This window comes from Camelus bactrianus, chromosome 10, assembly GCF_048773025.1.
Source record: "Camelus bactrianus isolate YW-2024 breed Bactrian camel chromosome 10, ASM4877302v1, whole genome shotgun sequence".
NCBI classification, from domain to species: Eukaryota; Metazoa; Chordata; class Mammalia; order Artiodactyla; family Camelidae; genus Camelus; species Camelus bactrianus.
In genome coordinates this window covers 6,210,219-6,233,314 of record NC_133548.1, presented here as the reverse complement: position 1 = coordinate 6,233,314, position 23,096 = coordinate 6,210,219, and the positions used below count along the sequence as shown (strand labels likewise).

The window sequence follows — 23,096 nt, the reverse complement described above, 5'->3', positions numbered from 1 at the left end:
GTGGTGGGCGTTAAACAGTGGCTCAGCACAGTAATGCCTTCTACTTGCCTGCTGTGTATAGAGCACCAGGCCTCCCCTAAGCACTTTACTTATTGAATCCTCACAGCAACCCATTTTACAGAGAAGGAAACTGAAGTAGTGAGAGTTTAGTCTTCTCCAAGGTTACCCGGTTAGTAGATGGTGGGGACAGTAAGTGCCTGCTGGTGGCTGTTGGTGGTATTTCATACTGGATGGGCCTCGGTGAACTGCCCCAGTCGGGGCACTTGTTGCTGAGGACTGTCGCTGGCTTTTCCCTCCCTGGACTAGGTGTGCCCTGGAGATCAGGCAGCATCGTAGTACACAGGTGTGCTTGTGCCTGTCCACTGTCGCCCTTGGCGCCGGGACACAGCCTCGCCGAGAGGACTGCCCAGCCCCAGCGGTCCCTCCCCTGCCCGGCTGCGGGGGCGCACGGCGGGCGGCGGGAGAGCGGGCGGGGCCGCGGAGCCCGGAGCCCGTAAAAGCGGCGCGGGCCGAGGCCGAGGCCAGACACCGACGATCATGGCGCGTCCGAGCCTCCTGCTGCCGCTGGGGCTGGCCCTGCTCGCGCTCTGCCTCCTGGCGCTGCCCAGCGATGCCCGGCCAGGGGACCGCAAGGTCGGAGAACGCCAGGAACTGTCGCCCAGCGACCCGCAGGTGCAGAAGGCGGTGCAGGTGGCCGTGGCCAACTACAACATGGGCAGCAACAGCGTCTACTACTTCCGCGATACCAACGTCCTCCGGGCGCAGAGCCAGGTGCGGCCCCTCCGGCGGGACCGGGCAGGAGGGGAGGCGGGGCGCTGGGGGGAGGCGAGGGAGGCACTCAGCGGGGCACCAGATCAAGGTCGGGGCGACACGAGAGTGATCAGGATGACATTTTAATACAATATATTGTGGAAAGTCCAATTAATGCCAAAAATTCGTGATGAACAAGATATCTCAAATAGGATCCAACCCTGAATTTGCACAGCTACCTCACTAGCCTCCCTGCTGTGATGGGTGGGTTTGGGGAGAGGATGATGAGAGACAGGCCGCTGTGTGGACTTGAATCTCAGCCTCCTGGATTTCCCCACTTCTCAGGGATCCCCACCAGAACTCCCTGTCACCCCTCCCCACCCATTCCTGTCCCCACATGCATCCCAGATCTGAATCCCAAGGACAGTGTGCTGGTTATGTCCGGGGAAGATGAGGGGAGATGGGAGGATATGGAGAGAGGGGAGAGGTCCAGGTCAAGGGTTGTCTCCCAGCACCCCTGACTGGTCCCCACCCTCCGTCCCAGCTGGTGGCTGGCGTCAAGTACTACCTGACCGTGGAAATGGGAAGCACAGCCTGCCAGAAGAACGCAATGGCTGGAGACCACATAGACCTCACCATCTGCCCTCTGGCTGCAGAAGCACAGCAGGAGGTAACAGCCCTGCCCTGAGCCAGGCATCAGCCTGTCCTGCCAGCACTTGGGTCCTGAACTGGTCTGGCTGGACCTGTCCCTCCCTTCTGGATGACTCAGCCCCTAATGCTGGGGTGGGGTACCAAGAGGAGAAGCCTGGGGGCTTCCCCTGGAGGGAGGGGGTTCATTAGAAAGATTTGGAATCTGGTCTTGGCCATCCGACTCGATGTCCCTTGGGCCAGCACGTCACAGGGAAATGTGACTGGCACGGGGCTGACAGTTGGGAGGAGGCAGGCCTGGGACCAGGCTAACCCTCCTTTCCTCATGCTCTGTCTGCAGAAGCTGCGCTGTGACTTTGAGATCCTCATGGTTCCCTGGCAGAACTCCTCCCGCCTTCTGAAGCACAACTGTGTGCCTGTGTAGGAGACCTCTGCGGGCCTAGGAGAGGGAGGGAGTGGGCGGGACTGGGCAGGAGCAGGCGCATCGGTGGAGGGCACTTCAGGTCCCTGGACCATATCTGTTGCAATAAATGGCTAGCATTTCTTCTTGCATCGGTCTCTTCCGAGTGCTTCACTCCTCTTCCCCTCCTGTCCCCCAGTCCCACTCTCAGCAGCTCTCAGCACCCCCTCCAGCTGACAGGGTGCCCAAACCACCTGCAGCGGAGCCTCTGCTGTCCCAGCCCAGACAGTGTTAAGGGTGCAAGGTTCATCTCCCAAATTTGGAGTCCCCCAAACACCTCAGCTGCACAGACAGAGGAATGAACCTCCAGAGACTCCCAAAATTCTCAGCTAAGGGTGGGGAGAGGACGTCAAAGGGGATGGATGATGCCCTGACTGGGAAGGGACAGCAGCCAGTGAAAACTCTGAAGAGTGCTTGAACTCTGCTCCCCATCAGCTGCCAGGATGACTCCGAGTGGCACGTTGGGGGTTCAGCCAGCCGGGCCCCAGGACATCGAGCTCTCAGCTGATGAGATTCTTACACCAGCATGTGACCCAGAGATGGCAGAGGCCCTGAAGGCCAAGAGACCACGAGGGCTGGGACAGTGGCTCTCAAGTGCACAGTGGGCCACATGCCAGAAGGACCCCCAATGCTTTGTCCTGTGCAAGACCCTGGAAGGGGTGGGCAGGGAGCGCTAAGAGGACTGAGGAATTCGCTGTCCACAGGAGGGATGAGGGAATAGATGCAATTTAATGTCATTTAAGGAAAACAGAGCTGGAGGGGAAGGGTAGATCTCAGTGATAGAGGGTGTGCTTAGCATGCATGAGGTCCTGGGTTCAATCCCTAGTACCTCCATTAAAAATAAATAAACCTAATTACCCCTCTCCCCCCACCAAAAAAAAATAAATTAGAAAACAGAACTGGAACTTTTTTTGTGCACCTGAATTTGTGGCTGGAATTAATATTTACTACACACACACAAACCCACCACACACACTCAGATTGCTCCCAGACACCACACATACATCCAGAAAACCACCACACACATAATGCAACCCGGAAGCAGACACAAACACACAGAAGCAACAACCCCGCCCCAAGGGACAACCTGGAGATGTATACACAGATCCCCCTCTCACAGCCCCAGGCACCCACATCCCCCCACCCAGAGCTGTCCTGCAGGTACACAAACGCACACCCACACCTGGGACAGGAAAGGCAGTAACTGGATCCGGTGGGAGCCTGAGGTGTGGACAGCATCAGGCCCTGGCAGGCAGACCGAGGGGACTGTGGAAGGCGCCTGGCAGCGCCTTCCAGGCCAGGCCTCATGCTCCCTTCATGCCTGGCTGGATCCCCCCCAATGCTGCGACTTAACGAGGAACGGCCCCAGCTCCCATCCTCTAGAGCCCTCGGAGGCCATACAGGATGGGGATGGGGAGGTGGAAAATAAACTGACTCACTTGGAAGCCCGAGGGGCTGAGTTTGCCAGGAGTCAGGAATGGAGGGGAACCCCTCCAGCCACACATCTGCTCAAGCCTGTCAGAGGTGGCTGTGCAGACAACCCAGGGGCCTGAGGCGGGGATGCTGCAGGGAGGGCTCCCATGGGCACCAGGCTGGAGCCGCCTGCATGGCTGGTACAGGGTAAGTGGCAGGAAATGCTTGTTGAGTGAATGTGTGAGGTGGTGGGGTGAGGCGAGGCCTGGAGATCTTTGCCAGGTGGCCTCTCCACCCCTGGAGTCTGTGCCCAAATCCCAGACGGCATTTCCTTTGCACAGTCTATTCCCAGGCCCTGGGCCAGCCCGCACCCTCGGCTCGGCCAGGGAGACTTCACCACTGTCTGGTCCAGACTGGTGGCCAGAGGGGTGGCTGGCAAAACAGTCTGTCACCCCTCAGCCTTCAACAGTCAGCCTCATCCTGGCTTCCCTCTAACAGAGGCGCCTCCATGCCACACACGCCCCACCCCGGCCGCCACCTGGAGGCCAGGAGGACTTGAGCAGCCTCCCCCCTCCCACCTCATTGAGGCTCCTTAGCCTGACTCCAGACCAGGCAAGGTATGGCAACGACCTCTGACCTCTGGGCTTATGGCATCACCATTGAGTTGGCACCTTTATACTAGTTGCTGAGGGTGCTAGTAGTCTTAAGTTCCTAGGCTTTGGGCCTCCTGGCCCCCCAAGTCCTGAGAACTGTAGGCTGTCCCAGCCTGTTCTTTTCCTCCTGTCTCTTGAGCCAGACCGGCCTTCCTCCCCAAAGCAGGGTGATGGCCAGCACTCCCTCCAGCACTGAGCCTGGCCCCCTTTCCACGGCACCCCTCTGGCTGCTGCCAAGGCACGGGCTAGGCTCTGGCAGGACCAGAGGGGAATCCAAGAATGGAGCCTTTCACCTACAACACTCCCGCGCACACACACACTCAAGTCTGCACACGCCTGCCTGCGCCCCAGACCCCTTGCCCTGTGCCTCGGCCCGGCCAGTGAGGATGCAGAGCCACCTGGGGTTTTAAAACTCTGTTGGGGCCCATCCCTGCAGGCCCAACAATCTTTCCAGCAGATCTTGTCCCGACCCACTGGCTGGGCAGCCTGCCATGGGCTGAAGTCTGACGCGGCTGCCTCTCCAGGGTCACCTCCTGAAGTCCTCTTCGCCAGCCTGCAGAATGGGGCAGGAGATAATGGGACCAGTGCAGGCCTCGGCCTTTCCCAATGCCCACGGGACTGTGACTCAGGGCCACTTCTGGGCACAAGCCCCTGAAGCCTGGCCTTCCCGTGTCCTCCCCCTCCCTCTGGCTCCTCCCGTCGGGTGCCTGGTTCACCTCAAATGCAGTGTCCACAATCTCATCAATGACAGCTGCCTGGGAGCGGAATTTCTGCTGGTAATGCTCCACCCCAGCCGCCAGCTGCAGGAAGTGGAACAGGAGCTCCTGCTGCCTGGGAAGGGAGTGGGGCAGAGCCCTGACTGGGTGGACCTGCCTGGCTGGGCCATCTTGGTCCCCAGAGCCCCAGAGCCCCAGAGCCCCCCAGACAGTTCTTCTTGCTTGACCCCTTCCTCCCAACTTACATTACCCTAGGGCTTCCTTTCCATCCATGGCCACCATGTTTCTGTGTGTGGCCCTTCCCCGGCCCCACCGTTTGTCTGGACCACAGCAGATTCTGACAATTAACTGTTTACCTTCCAATCACCCAACCCTCCATCAGTCCACCCACCTGCTGCCCCTTCAACTACCCCCTACTGACTCATGCACCCACTCAGCCACCTACCCACACACCCACCCATCTGTTTAGCTATTCACTCACCCATCAGACCACACAACCCTTTCCCTCACTCATCCATACCCCCATCCACCTGCTCTTCCCTGGCCCCACACGCCCACCCCTTACCTAAACCTCACCCTCATGGACTACCCATTCATTAACTCCTTTGCTGCCAACTTATCTTACCAATCAGTCCATCAAATAACACTGAAATCAATGAACACTGCCAGGTGTGCCAAGGATGTAGAAATGAGCGAGAAACAGCCCCTGCCCTGGAGAAGCTCAGTCTGTGGCGGAGCCAGGAAAGCAAACCAAGTGTGTTTACACCTGTGATAAGTGTGAACACGGGGCACTGAGGGGCCCAGAGGAGGAAGCCTCCCCCAGTACTGGGGGTGAGGAAAGGTTTCTGGAGGAAGTGCCGCTGAGCTGAATTTGAGTGTTTGCTGAGCTCAGACAGGGCTCCTGGTGCTCCAGGTCTGTGAACAGTGGGGAGTGTTCTGGGGGCAGAGGTGGGCCTCAGGGAGGGAGGTTTTAGAGAACGGATGAATTGAAGGTGGAGACATGCAGGGAAGGTCACAGCAAGGCACCCGACCCTTAAACTAAGGGAGGCAGGAGCCCTTGCAGGGAAGGCAGAAAAGGCCAAAACTTCTTTCAACAAAGATCACTCTTTAAGTCAATAAAAAGAAAAAGAAAGGAAAACAAAAAGATGAGAACAAACCAAACAACAGCAAACCAAAGACACTCTCAGTGAAGGTGGAGGTGGACCAGTGGAGAAGAGACCAGAGGCCAAGAAACCCCCACGGCAGGTATCACAGAGGTGCCAAGGATCCAGACCAGGCTGAGGGCCAAGGAGCTGGGACCTGGAGGGAGGACAGGAGGTGAAACGAGCAGGACTGGAACTCAGCTCTTCTAACTCTTAATCACTTGAGCCTGGTGTCTGTCGGCAGCCAGAAAACATCGCAGGCGGAGAGAACGGTGTGGGCAAAGGCCTGAGGGAGGGCACGTATGTGTGACGCTGTGGGTAAAGCTAGGATGCAACGGGGGTGGTAGCAGCTGCCATGATCATGGAGGCCTTGGGGCTTGAGCTCTGTTGGTGGGTGAGCAGAACCTGGAGGGTGCCAGCTGTCGGGCTGGTTTGGAGCCGGTCTGGATGCGGTGGGGTGGGCCCAGCTTTCAGTAAGAAGGCTCTCTGGGGAGCCAGGCCTGAGAGCAGGGGCCAGGAGTCTGTGCCAAGGACCCCCAGCCATGAGCACAGCCACGCATCCCCAGGAGTCCTGGCCCAGCCGGCCGCTCACGTTGACAGGAAGGGCTGCTGACCATCTGCCTCCCCTGCATTTACCTAAGCTGTTCCCCAACCCACCGTCCTCTTCCCTCCACCCAGCTGAAGCCCACCAGCCCTCCGTGGCCCAGCGCATTCTACAGAGGTGGGGCCCTCACAGGCAGGTGCCAATTGTGTCCTCTTTGGGTCTCTGGAGTCCTCGCAGAACCTAGCCCAGAGCAAGGATCAGGGATGCTGCTCGAGTAAAAAAAGTGAGCAGAACTCCCATTCCTCCAGCATCTCGCCACTGCCCCTGCCCTGGGTGGTCGGGCTCAGAGGGGCTCTCATGGCCCTTTAGGTGCTGCTGGGAGGATTCACTTGATGGCACAAGATGACTCAGGGTGAGCAGAAGCCACTCAAGCTCACCACATCCCATAAGCCTTAGTGCTCTGCTTCCAGAGAGGTGGGCAGTGCCCCTTCCCCTGCCAGCCCAGCGGTCAGGCCCCCAGACTACTCCCCTTAGACCTGAGGCCTTGCCTCCCTTCATGTCTCCTTACTTCTCAGTCATGGTTCCAAATTGTTTCTCAACGAGCTGCTTCTGTCTAGTGTGTTCACTCAGCGCCTCTTCTGGTTCTGGATGTAGAGAAAGAAGGAGGAGGTCAGGGAGACACCTGGATTGAGAGTGGGTGGAGGGAATCCCCTGTGTCCTGGAGACACTCAAACAGGGGTCAGGGTTTTTTGTTTGTTTGTTTGTTTTGTCTAGAATGTCCCCAAAGAGATTGCTTCTCTGGGCATGGAGTATGTTTTGTTTGTTTACTGGTCCATCATCCATTCCCTCTTCTTCTGGTAAAAGTCTCCCAGTTTTCCTGAGGACCCACTCCCACCCCTTTTGGTGGACTGTTGTCTAGCTGGGGTTGACCCCCCACAACTCTAAGGACAAGCCTGGCCAATCAGAACAGCCTAGCCTTTGGGTTACAGTGATTGGTTCAGAAATAGCCAGGTGATTAATCTGAGCCAAAGAGATTCATTTCTGGGACTTTGTTGGAATGGCTGGGAGAAGAGGACCTCTCTGCTGGGAGAGCTGTGTTTAGCTATACTGTGAGGATTTGGGACTAGAGTTGCAGGTGGTCATATTCCCACCACAAGGGAAGAGCACCCTAAGCACAAAACCACACAGAGAGTTACAGAGCAGAGAAATGGAAGGAGACCAACTCTCAAGCAACATTGGGTCCTGGATCCAGCCATTCCTGAAAGCCCATGAACTCCCAAGTTGCTAAGTAATTTGAGACAATTTTTCTTTTAGCTTAAGCTTTTTTTTTTAATTTTTGAAATTTGTGTATTTATTTTACATTATATTTTTAAATTGAAGTATAGCTGATGTACAATATTATATACAATATAGTAATTCACAAATTTTTAAAGATTATATTCCACTTATAGTTATTATAAAATATTGGCTATATTCCCCATGGTGTACAACACATCCCTGTAGCTTATTTTATACCTGATAGTTTGTACCTCTTCACCCTCCACCTCGGTCTTGCCCCGCCCCCTTTTCCTCTCCCTACTGGTAACCACTAGTTCCTTCTCTACATCTGAGTCTGTTTCTTTTCTGTTATATTCACTTGTTGTTGTATTTTTTAGATTCCACATGTAAGTGATATCCTACAGTATTTGTCTTTCTCTGTCTGACTTATTTCACTTAGCATAATGCCCTCCAAGTCCATCCATGCTGTACACCAGAAACTAATATAACATTTTAAATCAACTGTACTTCAATTAAAAAGCAAACAATCAACCCATTTAAAATAAGAAGAACTGAACAGATATTTTTCCAAATGAGGAAATGCAGATGGCCAACAGGAACATGAAAAGTTGCTCAACATCACTAATATCATGGAAATGCAAATCAGAATCACAATGAGACACCATCTCACAGCTGTCAGAATGGCCATCATCAAAAAGAACACAAATAACAAATGTTGGCAAGGATGTGGGGAAAATGGAACACTTGTACACTGTTGGTGGGAATGTAAATGGGTGCAGCCACTATGGAAAGCAATATGGAAAGTTCTCAAAAACCTAAAAATAGAACCACAATATGGCCCAGCAATTCCATTCCTGAGCACATATCCGAGAAAAACAAAAACATTAATTCAAAAATATACATACACCCTGCTATTAACAGCAATGTTATGTATAATTGCCAAGATATGGAAGCATCCTAAGTGCACATCAATAGATGAATGGATGAAGAAGATGCAGCATACATATGTAATGGAATACAACTCACCTATAAAAAAGAATAATATTTTGCCATTTGCAGTCCTTCATTAACTTTTTTTTCACTTCAAAAACCAGAATTTTATAACTGGCATAAACATTTCCATTGCATCAAAAACAACTAAACACCTAGAAATAAACTTAACCAAGGAGGTTACCTATTCTCTGAAAACTGTAAAACACTGATGAAGGAACTTGAAGATGGTACAAAGAAATGGAAACACATCTTGTGCTCTTGGATTGGAAGAACCAAAATTATCAAAATGGCCACACTAACCAAAGCATTCTACAGATCCAGTGTAACCCCTGTCAAAACACGATATTTTTCATAGAACTAGAGCAAACAATTTCAAAATTTATATAGAACCACAAAAGACCCTCAATTGCCAAAGCAATCCTTTGTAGGTCTTTTTTTCTCCTCTTTCTTCTTTTTGTTTTTTCTTGTGGTTTGATGACTAGAAAAGTTCCTGTAACATTTGTTGTAAAGCTGGTTTGGTGGTGCTGAATTCTTTTAGCTTTTGTTTATCTGTGAAGCTTTTGATTTCTCCATCAAGTCTGAACAAGAGCCTTGCTGGATAGAGTATTCTTGGTTGTAAGTTTTTCCCCTTTCATCAATTTAAATATATAGTGCCACTCTCTTCTGGCCTGTAGAGTTTCTGCTGAAAAATCAGCTGATAACCTTATGGGAGTTCCCTTGTATGTTATTTGTTGCTTTTCTCTTGCTAATTTTAATATTTTCTCCTTATCCTTAATTGTTGTCCGTTTGATGACTACGTGCCTTGATGTGTTCCTCTTTGGGCTGATCCTGTGAGGAACTCTCTGTGCTTCCTGGACTTGGGTGACTGTTTCCTTTCCCAAGTTGGGGAAGTTTTCAGTTATTATCTCTCCAAAAATTTTCTCAGGTCCTTTCTGTCTTCTCTTTCTGACCCCTATAATATGAATATTAGTGCGCTTCATGTTGTCCCGGAGCACTCTTAAATTATCCTCATTTCTTTTCATTCTTTTTTCTTTTTTCTGTTCTGTAGTAGTGATTTCCACTAATCTGTCTTCTAGTTCACTGATCCGTTCCTCTGCCTCATTTAGTCTATTCTTGGTTCCTTCTAGTGTGTTACTCATTTCAGTGATTTTATTCTTCAACTCTGTTTGGGTATCCTTTATATTTTCCAACTCTTTGCTAAAAACCTAACTCTGTCTGCCTATACTCCTCTTGAGTTCTCTGAGCATCTTCGCCATCATTACTTTAAATTCTTTCTCAGATAAACAGCCTATCTCTTCATCACTTATTTCTTCTTCTGGGATTTTATCTTGTGCCTTGGCCTGGGAGATATTCCTCTGCCGCCTCACATTGTTTATCTTTCTATTTGTATTTTTAGGTAGCTTAATTATGTTTCTTGACACTGGAGAGGTGGCCTCTGTGGAAGACATCCTATACATCCCAGCAGTATACTCCTCTCTCGTCACCCAAGAGCCAGGGTCCTTCCAGTCCCAGGGTAGAGTCTGGCCTGTGTTTGTGGACTCCTTCCATAGGCTTTGGGATTGTTGTTTTCTTATTTCTAATATCTGCCCCTGGTGGATGAGGCTGGACTAGAGGCTTATGCAGGGTTCCTGGCGGGGGAGTCAGTGCCTGCCCACTGCTGCATGAAGCTTGGTCCTGGGCCTCTGGTGGGTAGGGCCCACCAGTGTCTAGAGGTGTCTGTGGCTCAGGAAGCCTGCTGATGGGGGGGGGGGGACTGTGTTCCCAACCTGTATGTTGTTTGGCCTGAGGCTTCCCTGCAGGCTGTTGTGTGGGGCTAGGTCTTGGTGCAAATGATCCAATCAAGATATCAGCCTCCAGGAAAGCTCATGTAGGTGAACACCCCCCAGAATGTCTTCCATCAGCTTTTATGTCCCCGGGTGAGCTATATCCATCCCCTACCTCTCCAGGAGATCTTCCAAAACCAGCAGGGAGGTCTGGCCCAGGTTCTATGAAATCACTGCCTCTGCCCTGGGACCTGGCTCATGTGAGAGTCTGTATACACTTCCAAAGAGAATGAAGTCTCTGTTTCCCCCAGTCCAGTGGGGCTTCTGGAGCTAAGCCCCACTCGCCTTCAAAACCAGATGTCTTGGGGTCTCCTCCTCCTCTCAATGCCAGAACCCTGGGCTGAGGAGCCTGACGTGGGGCTTAGAACTCTCACAACTGTGGGAGGGCATCTGCAACTTAACTATTCCTCAGCTTGTGGGCCGCCCACTCGGAGGTCTGGGGCCCAGTTATATCGTGAGAACACCCCTCCTACCGTCCTGCTGCAGTGCCCTCTTTATGTTTCCAGTTGAAGAAATCTTTTTTGCTAGATTCCAGTCTTTTTCCCGATGGTTGTTTAGCAGTCAGTTGTGGTTTTGTTCTTTGCTTAAATTTTTTTGCACTGAGTGTCCACGATGGAGAGGGTGGGAGAGAGGCCAGGTGACCCCTAAAGGCCCTTAGTCTCCAGCGTTGATGATCCTAAGAGTGGGATTCTGGGGCTCAGATTCTAAATTTCTGAAGATCTTTAAGCAGGAGGCAAAGCAATTGGCTCAAAATCTTTTCACCTGGAAAGTCAGATGTGTAAAAACGAACATGTACAGGAAACTTCATTATGTAGGCCCTCAGTCCAGTTGGAGTGAATCTGGACAAGCGTGGATAGCATCTTGAAAATACCCTCAAGACAGCTGAAACCACCCCACATAAGACCAACTCTATAAACTTTGAAAGTTCTTCATAGAAATAATGTTTGGCAAATCATAATTGGCTAATTAATTGTTCTGCAAATGGGTCTTTCAAGAATTGACTATCAGTTTAATTGGCTTTTGGAGGATTGTCTTAGTGCCCTTGGGACCAAAGCTGTAAGCTCTGAAAGTTCGCCTGAGTCTTGGACTCTAAAGCTGGGTCTGGAGCTCTGTATCTGCTGGGAGGATGGGGGTGCTGGTACCTGCTTCAATGAGCTCCCTCAGTGAGTCATCCAGTAGATTCTCGTGGACCTGGGTGGCCTCCTGGGAAGAAAGAGGCCTCAATCCTGCCAGAGTCCCATGTCTCCTCATCCCTGGAGCACCCTCCTCCCTTCCCTCCAGCTTCTGTGCCCCTCCTCATGTTTTCCTGATTGGTCCACCTGCCCCACCCGACTTGGTACCTCCTGCTTCACTTTCTCCAGGCCTTTGAGCAGGGCCATCTGGAAGTTATCCACCAGGACAGCAATCACCAGGCTGGGGCGGAGACAGTGGGGCACTCTCAAGGAGGAGGCCATAGGCAAGGCCCTGCACCCTCTTCTGGATTCACTGTGGCATAACCATGGTGAAAGGGGAGGAGTGGGACCCGGGGTTAGGTGTTGTGGGGGTAAAGCTGGGGAGCACAAGGGTGGGGTCCTCACTTGAGGAAGATGAAGTATTGGATGATGATATAAATCATGAGAATGGGGATGATGTACCAGGCACCTGGGAGAGAGGGCGTTGTTCGAGCTGTGAGTTCCTTGCCAGCCCTCCCCATTCCCGTGTCAGCAAGCATCAGAAGCCCCACCTGGCAGATAGGGTAACTGAGCCCTCTGGGTCTGCACACCCAGCCAGACCCTGCCCTCCACTCAGCCTGAGGTCTGCCCCACCCTGGGCCCGGCTGTCCATGTAGATGAGGGACCAGTCGTCCAGGGTGAGCAGGGTGAAGAGTGTGAAGATGGTGGTGAAGATGTTCTGGAAGCGCTTCGGATCAGATTGGCGGAATAGCGCCCGGAACACCACAGAGAAGAGGACTGGTTGTTCAGGGCCAAACCTGGCACACAGAGTCCCCATCTCCCCCAGTTTCCCCCTCCCTGCCCCCTGCCAGCTCCTGGTCCCTCCCCGCAACTCCGTCCAGCCCAGCACCTCATGTTCCCACCCCAGAATGCGTGGCATGGATACAGAGGCAGGTAAACATGAGGATGAGGATGGCAGTGATGGACGGCAAGGACCGGGCCAGGGTCCCAGTCACTTCCTGGAGGCTGGTCAGGAAGCTGTGGGCAGAGGTTGAGAAGGAGGCTGAATCAGTGGAAGTGGGGATCTGTGCCTGGCAGCCAGAGCTGACCTGAGACAGGAGGTCCCTGATTTGTTAGTGACTTGGAAGAGTCCTGACCCCTCTCTGGAAACTGAAGAGATAGATCCGAGTGGATGGCAGGAGGCTTATCAGGAAAGCAGGCTGGAGTCTGCGCCTCCCCATCCCTCATCACTTGAACAGGTCACAGCAGATTCCTTGGGAGCCCAGGCCCATTGTTCCCTCTTCCTTCAGAGTCCCCACACCAGGGTGGGCAGCTGTGGTCCCGCTGACCTGAGCCTCCGCAGGACCCAGATAGCCCGCAATGTTCGCAGGCTCTTGAGGACCTTGACGATCCGGAAGGTGTTTTGGTTGTAGACAGCGTGTGTGAAGGAGGGAGAGTTGAGATGCATGAGCATGAAGTCCAGCACGGCTAAGACCATGATGAAGAAATCTGAGGGCATAGGGAGGGGAGGGGGCGGCTCGGTGTCATGGGCTCCTGCCTGGGCCCCTAGCCCAGACCCACAGTCCTCCTGGTGCCAACACCCCCTGCTTCCCACCACACAAACATATACAGACACATGCACACACACACACACACAAAGGCTCCACCCTTACCCACCCAGTTTGTTCCAGGGGTCAGAAAAATACTTGAGACCCAGAGCAACGATCTTGAGCACAGCTTCCACCACATAGATGCAGAGGAAAATGGAGTCCAAAGCCATGAAGTGCCACTCTGTGGGGACACAGGGGGCTCGCTCAAGGCCCTCCCCAGTGACCCCAGCCCCTCACTCCTCCCCACTGGAACCACACACACAGCAATTTAAGGAGAACCTGGCTCTGCCCAATGGCTGTGTGTCTTCACTGCTCTGTGTCTCACTTTTGTTGTCTATCAAATAGTGATAATAAGTCTGCCTGATAGAGTTTCCATGAGCATTAAATGCATTTAACATAGTAAAGGGCTTAGAATAGAACCTGAAACAGCTTGCAAGAAACACCAGTCACTCTTCTTCTTCTCTCCTTAGTTGATGTGCCCTGTGGCAGGTCCTTTCCTTCATTCTGCTCCCCAGGTTTCAGGGGCCTCCTTCCCTGGTTTCCCACTCTCACCATCTCTTAGGTTCTGGGCAGCCTTCTTGGGGAAAGCAGCGCACCTAGAGCTGATGCGCCACCTGGTGGCTGCAGTCATGAACAGTACATCCTCAAGTTGAGAGGGCTTTTCTGTCTCTGGCTGGCTGGCTGACTTCAGCAAAACTCTCTGAGCCACACTCTAACGCAGCGAGGGTGGGGGTGGAGGATGGGATGCTGCCTACTTCCGAGGATCAAATGGCCCAAGTTCTATGAGTCACTAGGCACTTGGTCAGGCCCACAGGAGGCCTGGAACATCAATGGCCTCCTCCATATGAACCGGGCTCCCTAGCACTTACCGCCCCGGATCTCAACTTGAGCGAAGGTCTGGGCCACGAGCATGACGGTGTTGAGGCAGACAATGAAGAGGATGAAGCCTTCAAAGGCTAGGGACTCAGTCAGTCTCCTGAGCATTCTCCGGATGTCCCAAATGAAGTAGCTTAATTTTTCCCACAACCAATAGAAGAGGTCCACAGCATGCAGCCTCCTGTGGGTCCGCTGGGCTCGGCCAGCTGCAAAGAGGCCAGAAAGCCAAGCCTGTGTGGAACGGGACACGGGGGTCCCAGGCGCCCTCTCCAGCCTGCCTGCTTGCCTGCCATGTGCCTCCGTGCTAGTCTTGTACTAGTATTGGGGCCACAGGCTTGAGCCGTTCCCTGGCAAGTCAGCCTGATTGGGATTTGGGGTCTGCCTGGGCACATCGCGGGGCTCACGCTCCTGCACCTCTGTGCTTTTCTTTACTCACATGGCAGCTTGTACACAGAAGACCCCATCCTCTTCACCGCCCCATCCTCCTGGTAAACTCTCTCTCTCCAAGATTCTAGTGAAACATCTCCCCCTCTTGACTGCCCTCTCTACCCCCAAACAATTAGACACTCGCCCTTCAGCCTGTTTGTGAGGCTGTTGCCGTGTTTACTGAACTATCGGGGGCCAAGTTTGGGGGATTGCGTGTTATCAGTCAAAGTCCCTCTTGCCCTCAGACAAGGCCCTCATTCAGGCACTGGTTCCAAAACTCTGCCCTCAAGAAGCTCACAGTTTAGTGGGGGACATGTGGACAAACAGAACCTACAGTGGTGAATGTTCCTATCTGGAGGATAGACCCCTATCACTGGGGATGGTCTGGGATTGGTTGTGTAAGTGACCACCCCCAGCTTTCATACTAGACAAGAGGAAACATTTGAGAAGTGGACACACGAATAAAAGCAACAGTGACTGAATGAACAAATGGCTGGCAGACTGAGGAGGTGCATAATTCCAGGAATAAAAGATTGGCTGATGGACAGTCAGGCGAGTGAATAGCCAATGGGATGCACACGCAGGTGAGCACAAGCCTCATGATCCTTGGAAGGACATGCTGGCCGGACTCAGGTCTGGCCTCCGGGCCAGGCAGCTGGGGTGGGGGGAGGGGGGAGAGCAAAGACTCACTTTTGCGCTTCTGAAACTGCTCATCTCCTTTAGGCCAGCTTTCTGAGGTGTTAAAGGAGGAATCCTGAGGATGGACTTTGTTGGAGGTCTGGAAATCAGGTGAGTGAACTGTGCTACAGGAACAAGCCAAGTTCCGGTCTGAGCTCTGTATGTTTGTCTTGCTAGGTTGGAGGACTATTGGATGAGAAAAGACAGAGCTGAGGGAGGCTCTGGCCACGCTGGGGGATGTGTGTGGGCCAAGGAGTTGGGAGCTACCCTGATGGTACTCCCTGTGGTAGTGCTCTCCGTGGGGGAGATCGTAAGGATGTGCACTGTGGTGGTGCTCCACATGGTGCCCATGGTGGCCACGGTGGTGCTTGTCGTGGTGGTGCTCACTGTGGTGGTGAGGTAGCTCAGGGTGGTAGGACCCCATGGTAGTAGGCCTTCTGTGATGGCGGGCTTCCCGATGATGAGGCCCAACACGGTGATAGGCCTCACTGTGGTCGGGGGTTCACCAGAGTGGTGGGAGTCTTTACAGTAGTGAGGTTTACCTTGTGGATGGAGCCCACTCTGGTGGGGAGCCTCACTGTGGTGGTGAAGCCCACCATGGTGGTAGGACTCCCTATGGTGGTGGGGGCCCCCATGATGTCTTCTGCTACCAGAGTGGGGCTCATCATCAAAGTGGTCCTCACCATAGGAATGGTGGGAGGGAACAGCGTCATGGGGAGGAGCCAGGGAAAGGGATGTGGCGTGGTGGGCTCCGCTGTGATGGTGGGCCTCAGCGTGGCGTGGGGGGTGGGGGGAGTTGGGGGAATGGCAGCAGAAGGCATCGTCACGGAAGTCTTGGAGCTCACCAAGGTGCTGAGATCCACCAAGATGACTGGATACGCCACGAAGGTGGGACGCACTGCCGTGACGGGGCTCTTGACGGTGGTGGGCTGCACTATGGCCTGGCCCATGGTGCGGCAGTGGCGAGCTGGGGTGAGAGAGCACATCCAAGTCCTTGGTGTCTGTCTCACTTGGAGCCTTTTCAGCCATCGAGGGTTGCTCCATGACTGTGCTGGGAAAGCTGGAATGAGGAAAGCTCAAGACGTGGCCCCTGAAGGCCCCATCCTGTATTGCCTTTCTCACGTAGTCTGTGGCACTGGGCTCCTAGGAAAGCCCAGCTTCTCGTGGAATTCTCCCGTCTATGATGTCACAAGCAGGCCCCTTCCCAGGCCTGACTCCCAAGTCTCCCCCTGGGCTGCAGTTCAGAATCCAGGATCACTGCGTCTGACCTCTTCATTATAAAGAGAAGAAACCAAGGTCAAGAAAGGGGAAGGGACAGGTCCAAGGTGACCAGGAAGGTCAGTGGCAAAGCTGGACAAGGAATTCCAGGGTATTACCACAGACCCAGCAGTTGCTTTAGCTCTGTATTGGAAAGCACTTGAAGAGGTCAAATGGTCCAGTCCTCAGTTCTACCTAATACCAACTGGCTCTGAGGTTCAAATGGCCCAACTTCTTCGAAAGTACGTGTGTGACTTTGGGCTAGTTGCTTAATCTTAGTATGCCTCAGTTTCTTCCTCTGTAAAATGGGGATAATAGCACCTACCTCATAGGATCAAAAAAGATATGTAAAGCTTATACTAATGGCACGATAGCATTAATTGGTATTATTATTCTCTCCTTGATCATTGACAGTGATGGAAACCCCACTCAGATTATCACTAAAACTATCAGCCATTATTTATTGAAGACCTACTTTAGGCACTTTTAATTTAACCCCACAATAACCCCCCATGATGAATATCATTTTTCCACTTTACAGAAAAAGGTCCTGTGGCTCAGAGAATATAAATGAGTTGCTCAATAAATAGCAACTTAAAATCAACACTAACTGTAAACTTCTTCAGCACCATGCTGGACTGTCTTTGTGCTATAACCCACTGCAATTCATTCATATCCAGTGCAGCTCTTCTGGAAGCCTTCAGGTCCCTCCTTTGACTACAGCTGCTTCCTGAGTGCTTGGTCACAGCCAAGTCTATAGTGACATGGGGTATCGGGTTCCCAGCGATGAAAGAGACAGGGCCCCTGCCCTCAAGGGGCTCACTGTCTGTTGCCAGCAGCAGACAAGGAAAGAGTTTGTGGTAGGACTGTTAATCATTCCACAAATCCATTCTCCTCGTCTTCCTGACATATGGCATCCCAACTAGAGATGGCATTTCCTGAGGTGCCTTGCATCTAGGCATGGCCGAAGGGTGCAAGCAGAAGCTTATACACACATACATTCATTTTCATATTCTCTTTCATTAAAGGTTATTACAAGGTATTGAATATATTTCTCTGTACTATACAGAAGAAATTTGTTTTTTTAATCTATGTTTATATATAGTGGTTAACATTCCCAGCGTTATTTTCGAACTTTATGCTTTGTGATGCCAGCGCTTTCCAAGATAGACAGTCATTCAGCAGCCTCAGAAAACAGGTTAGAGGTTGTTAGAGGTTGTTTGACCCTGTCTGCAGTGCGCAGTGGGTGAGGCCTTTCTCAGTTTCCAGCATGAGATCAAGAAGTCTGTTGATCATTTGTGAACACTGTATTGCCCCGAGAGGAAGAGGTAGACTGCTGACATCAGCTTCGCCCTCCTCAGTTACCTCCTCCCACCTCCCCTCACGACTGATGACTGACTTATGGGAGCAAACACACTTTCTGTGACAGAAAATCAGAGGAAAATTTTCTCCTAAAGAAATAATTTTTACGTGCTGTGACTCTGCAGTCCCCTTGCCGCTTTGCAGTTGATGTGAATGTTTTAAAACACGATTTATGCAGGCTAGAAGTGAATTTCAGCATGATTTCAGTATTTTTTTGCGAGTTTCCTGCTTAGTTATTTATTATGCCCTTTTATTGTATGTCTTATTAGCATTTGTGTTTTACAAATGTGTCTAACTACTCAATGTGGTGATATTTTATGACCAGTTGTGAAATGAAAGAGGAGATGCTTACAAATATGCTTAATTTGTTTGCTTATTGTGGACAAATCTGGTAGGGTTAGTGGTAAAGAATTATAATTTACAAACGTAGCAATAGCATCAGCAAAATTGAAAAAAACTACAAATTTCAGGCATTTGACAAACAAATGCACTAATTTCTATCTATGGTGTCTCGAACAGATTAAGGCTTTTATTTTACAGGTCACATTTAATAAAAAAGCTCAAAGAGCAAGTTATTTGTAACACAATCTGTTGTCCAGAAAAAAAAAGAACTTAATAATACTGGTATGTAAAATTAGATGAGTGAAATGCTAGCGCAAAATGCCCCACAAAAAAGTGAGAAGGTTCTACTCTGAGAGAGAAGGATAACTTGACCTATTGATGTTACATGATGCTGAAGAGCTTTTTGTTTTGTTTTTTGGTAATAAACTGAAAAACAACAGATTCTTTATGCAGGCTGATGAGTCAACAGACGTCACTGATAAACACCATGCTGTAGCACTTGTAAGATTTGTAAATGATGCTGATAATCAAGACTTTTTTTCTGCTGCAAACAGCCAAGATATGGTTAATATTTTTTTCATATCTATGGGGGAATGGTGTAGCTCAGTGGTAGAGTACATGCTTAGCATGCATAAGGTCATGGGTTCTATCCCCAGTACCTCTATTAAACAAAAAAAATGACAAATAAGTAAACCTAGTTACCTCATCACCCCCCCATATATATATATATATATATTTTTTTTTCTTCATATCTAGAATCAAAAAGTCTGTCTTGGAAGAACTGTCTTGGCATTTGAACGGATGGTGTTTCCATCAAAAGTTGATTGCATTAAAGTTTTCACTTCTCTTGCAAATAAAACCAAAATGACCCAAAGCTCAACAAAAAAAACTTGATGTCGTCACACACACTGCTTTCCTCACAGAGAGGTGCTGGTGTCAAAACTCTAGGAGATGAAGGATGCTGCAAAAATGGTTAACTTTATTGAACAAGACTAGTTCACTTGAGAGTGTTTAAAAAAATCTGTGTGATTGTGATCCAGCAATTCTACTTCTGGGCGTGAACCAAAAGAATTGAGAGCAGGAACTCGAATATGTATCTGTACACCCATGTTCATAGTAGCATTATTTACAACAGCCAAAAGGTGGAAATAACTCAAATGTCCATGGGTGGGTGGATCGATAAACAAAATGTGGTCCATACATACAGTGGAATATTATTCAGCCTTAAAAGGAAGGAAATTCTGAAAAAATATAAATAAAATTTTAAAAATTTTTTAAAAAGGAAGGAAATTCTGACAACATATTACAACATGGATGAACCTGAAGACACTATGCTAAGTGAAATCAGCCAGACAAAAAAGAACAACTATGGTATGCTGCCACTTAAATGAGGTACCCGGAATAGGCATAAATAGGCACATTCATAGACACAGAAGGTTAAATAGTGGTTACAGTATTTATTTATGTTTATATTTGTATTTATATTTATATTTATATTTATAGACTATGGGAAGGGGGTGATGGAGAATTTTTGTTGTATGGAAACAGAGTTTCAGTTTGGAATGATGAAAAGTTCTGGAGATGGGTTGTAGTGATGGTTACACAACGTTGTGAATGTACACAGAGACCACTTAAACATGGTTAAAATGGCAAATTTTATGTTAAAGTATATTTAGCCACAATAAAGTTTTTCTTAATTTTAAAAATTGATTAAAAAAACAACTATGTGACAACTTGGACAAAGAGCACAGAGGTCTCTTATTCAGACATACCGAACCCTGGCAGCTCCCCACTTTGCACACGGGTCCATTGAGAACCACCAATCTGGCGGAGAAAGAGGCTGACTGAATCTAGGGAGGGGTCATCTTACCTAATTAGTGAGGACTCCTCCACTGACTGCCCCCTGATGGGCGTTTATATGGAACATGAATAACTTCTCGCTCTGTGAGCGTTTTAAGAAGCCATCCATGGACCTCTCTCCTAGACCCAGTTGTGTTCTTTCCAAGTCTCTGCAAATGACCAACCCATCAGATACTGCTCAAGAGTCCAAATAAACTGTGCCTTAGGCCCTCTTTCCTCCCACATAACATGGATAACATATGGATTGCCCCAAATTCTGCCCATAGGGAGGGTTTTCCTTCACTACTGTCTTTCAGGGGCTGTAATATAGCAGCTGTCCACTTCTGGCTGTTGCTGGCTTACTGTGCAAAGCCTTCCATAAATTGGGCCTGTGCTTTTCCCTCTTACCCTTGAAGTCTCTGAGGCAAAGGAGGTAAAGCAGTAGAAACAGATACCACAGGAGTCTGAACCACCTCCTCATGAAATTTATTTGTGTCTTCTGTATGTGCTTGGGCCCAGTATCACATATGCCACTTCAATTTCTAGTGGGATGCAACTGTGAAAATCTTATGATTGAACATTTGGGTCTGATAATCACTTCATGTTTCATAAATCAGGCATTCAGTCTTTATCAAGGCCCAGGAGGAAGTCAGCTGTTTTTGAGAAAGTACAATTGTTGTTGGCAGAGGATAGCCATGACCAAAATTCCAAGGGTCCTAGCTATGATGTGCTTATTGGGGCTTGCCAGAGATGCCACATGGCATCTTTGGCTGACACCTAAGTCAGGCACCCAGATCTACTAGACATAATACCCAAATGGTAGGGCAGTTTTGCACCACTGGACTTTAGAAGAACTTTTTTCAGATCCAGACCAAACATCATCAGATTTACAGGTTACCCAGTAAATGAGTCAAAGAATCTTGCCCAAATATGATCTACATTGGCTCCAAAATCCAAAAGGCACACCATACATTGCTCCTCTTTCTTCGTGGTGTATGGTGTAAGTGGCAGCAACTTGTCTCTTACTTTAGAAGGGATATCCAACATTCCCCAGACCCCTGGACCCCTAGGAACTTTCCTGATGTTGTGGCAGGACCTCAACCTTCCACAGGGTTCATCTCTGGCTCTCTGGCGCACATGTGTCTAAAGCATTTACAAAGTGCTTGCTGTTTCCTACTCACCGTGTCCAGTTAGCATAATGGCATCAATTGAGTGTATCAACATGGTATTCTCCGTGTTGTCAAGACTATCAAAGTCCCTCTGAACCTTGCCTTTTGCAGGAGAACGGCATAATCCAGGGACAAGACAGTAAAGGTATACTGTTATCCTTGTTATGCATATGCAGACTGGAATTTCCCACACTCATGGGGATGTAAGAGAAAGCACTGACTAGTTCAACAGCCACATAACAGTTGCTGGGGTTTATGCTCACTTTCTGCAATAGAGATCTCAAATCTCGAATTGCAGCTTGATTGGCACTGACACATCACTAAATTTGCTTTTCTGCCTGCAAACTGATGAATTATTAGGGGATATGGTTGGAATCACCACCCTTGAATCTCTTAAACCCTTAACAGTGGTACTAATCTCTGCCATTTCTTCAGGGTTGTGATATCGTTTCTGGTTTATAACTTGGCAGGGGTAGGGGAACAATTCCAGGGGTTTCCACTTGGCCCTTTTTACCATAACGGTTCATACTCTCCCAGTAATTTTGTGTCCCTGATTAAATCTTGGCTGATATAGTAACTTTAAAAGATACACAAACTGCCATTTTCTTTGTCTGAAGAAACTCAGAGCTCCATCCATGTCTCTTGTCCCTTTGGGCACAAAGGTAAATAAATCAATGTCTCTGGTAGCTTCCTTGTCTTAACAAAGTGATTATGACAGGGTGGATTTTGTTCTGCTTCTTAGGAGTGCTGTACGAATACAGAATTGGGAGCAAGCTCCCGTGCTTGAAGAAAGAGGGGAAGGTAATGTGATAGACTGAACATAAAAATAACCCCATGTCGCTCCAGCTTCTATCCACAATGCCCCTTAAAATGTGACTTTGCAACATCTATTTCCCCATCCTTAAATTTAAACTGACCATGCAACTTATTTTGGCTAATAAAATGTAGCAAAAGTGATGGAGTGTCTCTTGAAAGCCTCAAGACAGCCTGCCTGTTTTTCCTTGCTCTCTCGGACCCCAGCTTGGGTGATGAGAACAAGCTTAGGCTCCTCTGCTAAAGGTAAGAGAGACCCTGTGTAGCATAGCTGAGTCACTTTGGCTGAGGCCATCATAGACTAGCCAGGCCCCCGCCACCCTGCAGTGGATCGTGAACATGAGTGAGCACAGCTGAGATCAATCAAGCCCAGCCCAGATCAGCAGAACCACCCAGATGGCCCATAATCTAATGAGAAGCAATACATTTTTAAAAGCCATTATGTTTTGGGGTTGCTTGTTACACAGGACATTACTAACTAATACAGGAGCATGGGGGAAGGGACATTTTGAAGAATGATTAGGAACTCTACAGATGGATCATAAGAGAAAAGGGAAGATCATGTGCAAAGAATGGACATGTGAATGAGCCCGGCACCTTCAGGTAGTGGTGTGCTGGGACGCAAAGCGTTTAACACCCATCTTTCCATGTGTAGTTCTGATGTGAATGTTGGTTGGTATTTTTGTTTTTGTTAATGAGTAATAGACTTTTTCCCTGAAGGACCAAGAAGTGAATGTTTTAGGCTTTCAGGGTCATCCAGTCTCTATTGCAACTACTCAACTCTGCTATTATAATACAGAAACAGCTCCAGAACAATAAGGAAAAGAGTAAGTGTGGCTGTGTTCCAATTAAACTTTATTTATAAAAACAAGTGGTGGGCCATATTTGGCTTGTAGTTTGCTTACCTCGGTCTAGATGATCAACAAAACAATTATCAATCTGATTTATAGTGTTTGTTGATTTATAGTGTAACTACTTGCCCCATGGCTGACTGCATGCTGCCAATGTAGCATCGCTGAACGCTGGATTAAGCGGACAGTAAGTAGCAGAACTTTCTATAGGATTTTCGCCAAGCAGATACAATAGACATAAATCCCCTTAAGAGCACAAATAATAGTAAAATCTAGCAAACAAACTAGGAAGAAATGAGTTG

General features: G+C 49.5%; 2 protein-coding genes across 2 annotated transcripts; one reads left to right on the top strand and one right to left on the bottom strand.

Moving 5' to 3' along the window:
• The first annotated feature begins 404 nt into the window (after positions 1–404).
• Positions 405–1,950, top strand: CST6 (cystatin E/M). The gene is made up of 3 exons (XM_010956645.3): positions 405–771; positions 1,295–1,420; positions 1,739–1,950. Exons 1-3 carry the CDS (start codon positions 538–540, stop codon positions 1,820–1,822), a joined length of 444 nt encoding a protein of 147 aa, XP_010954947.1. The 5' UTR covers positions 405–537; the 3' UTR covers positions 1,823–1,950.
• A 2,500-nt stretch (positions 1,951–4,450) lies between these two features.
• On the bottom strand, positions 4,451–16,111 carry CATSPER1 (cation channel sperm associated 1). Its single transcript, XM_074372982.1, has 14 exons — positions 15,704–16,111; positions 15,429–15,611; positions 15,174–15,261; positions 14,051–14,263; positions 13,249–13,362; positions 12,921–13,080; positions 12,518–12,609; positions 12,226–12,369; positions 11,998–12,061; positions 11,761–11,833; positions 11,563–11,623; positions 6,895–6,970; positions 4,641–4,755; positions 4,451–4,477 (listed from the first exon to the last, which is right to left on the bottom strand). The coding sequence occupies exons 1-14, from the start codon at positions 16,109–16,111 to the stop codon at positions 4,451–4,453; spliced, it is 1,818 nt and encodes a 605-aa protein (XP_074229083.1).
• Between the last annotated feature and the right edge of the window lie 6,985 nt (positions 16,112–23,096).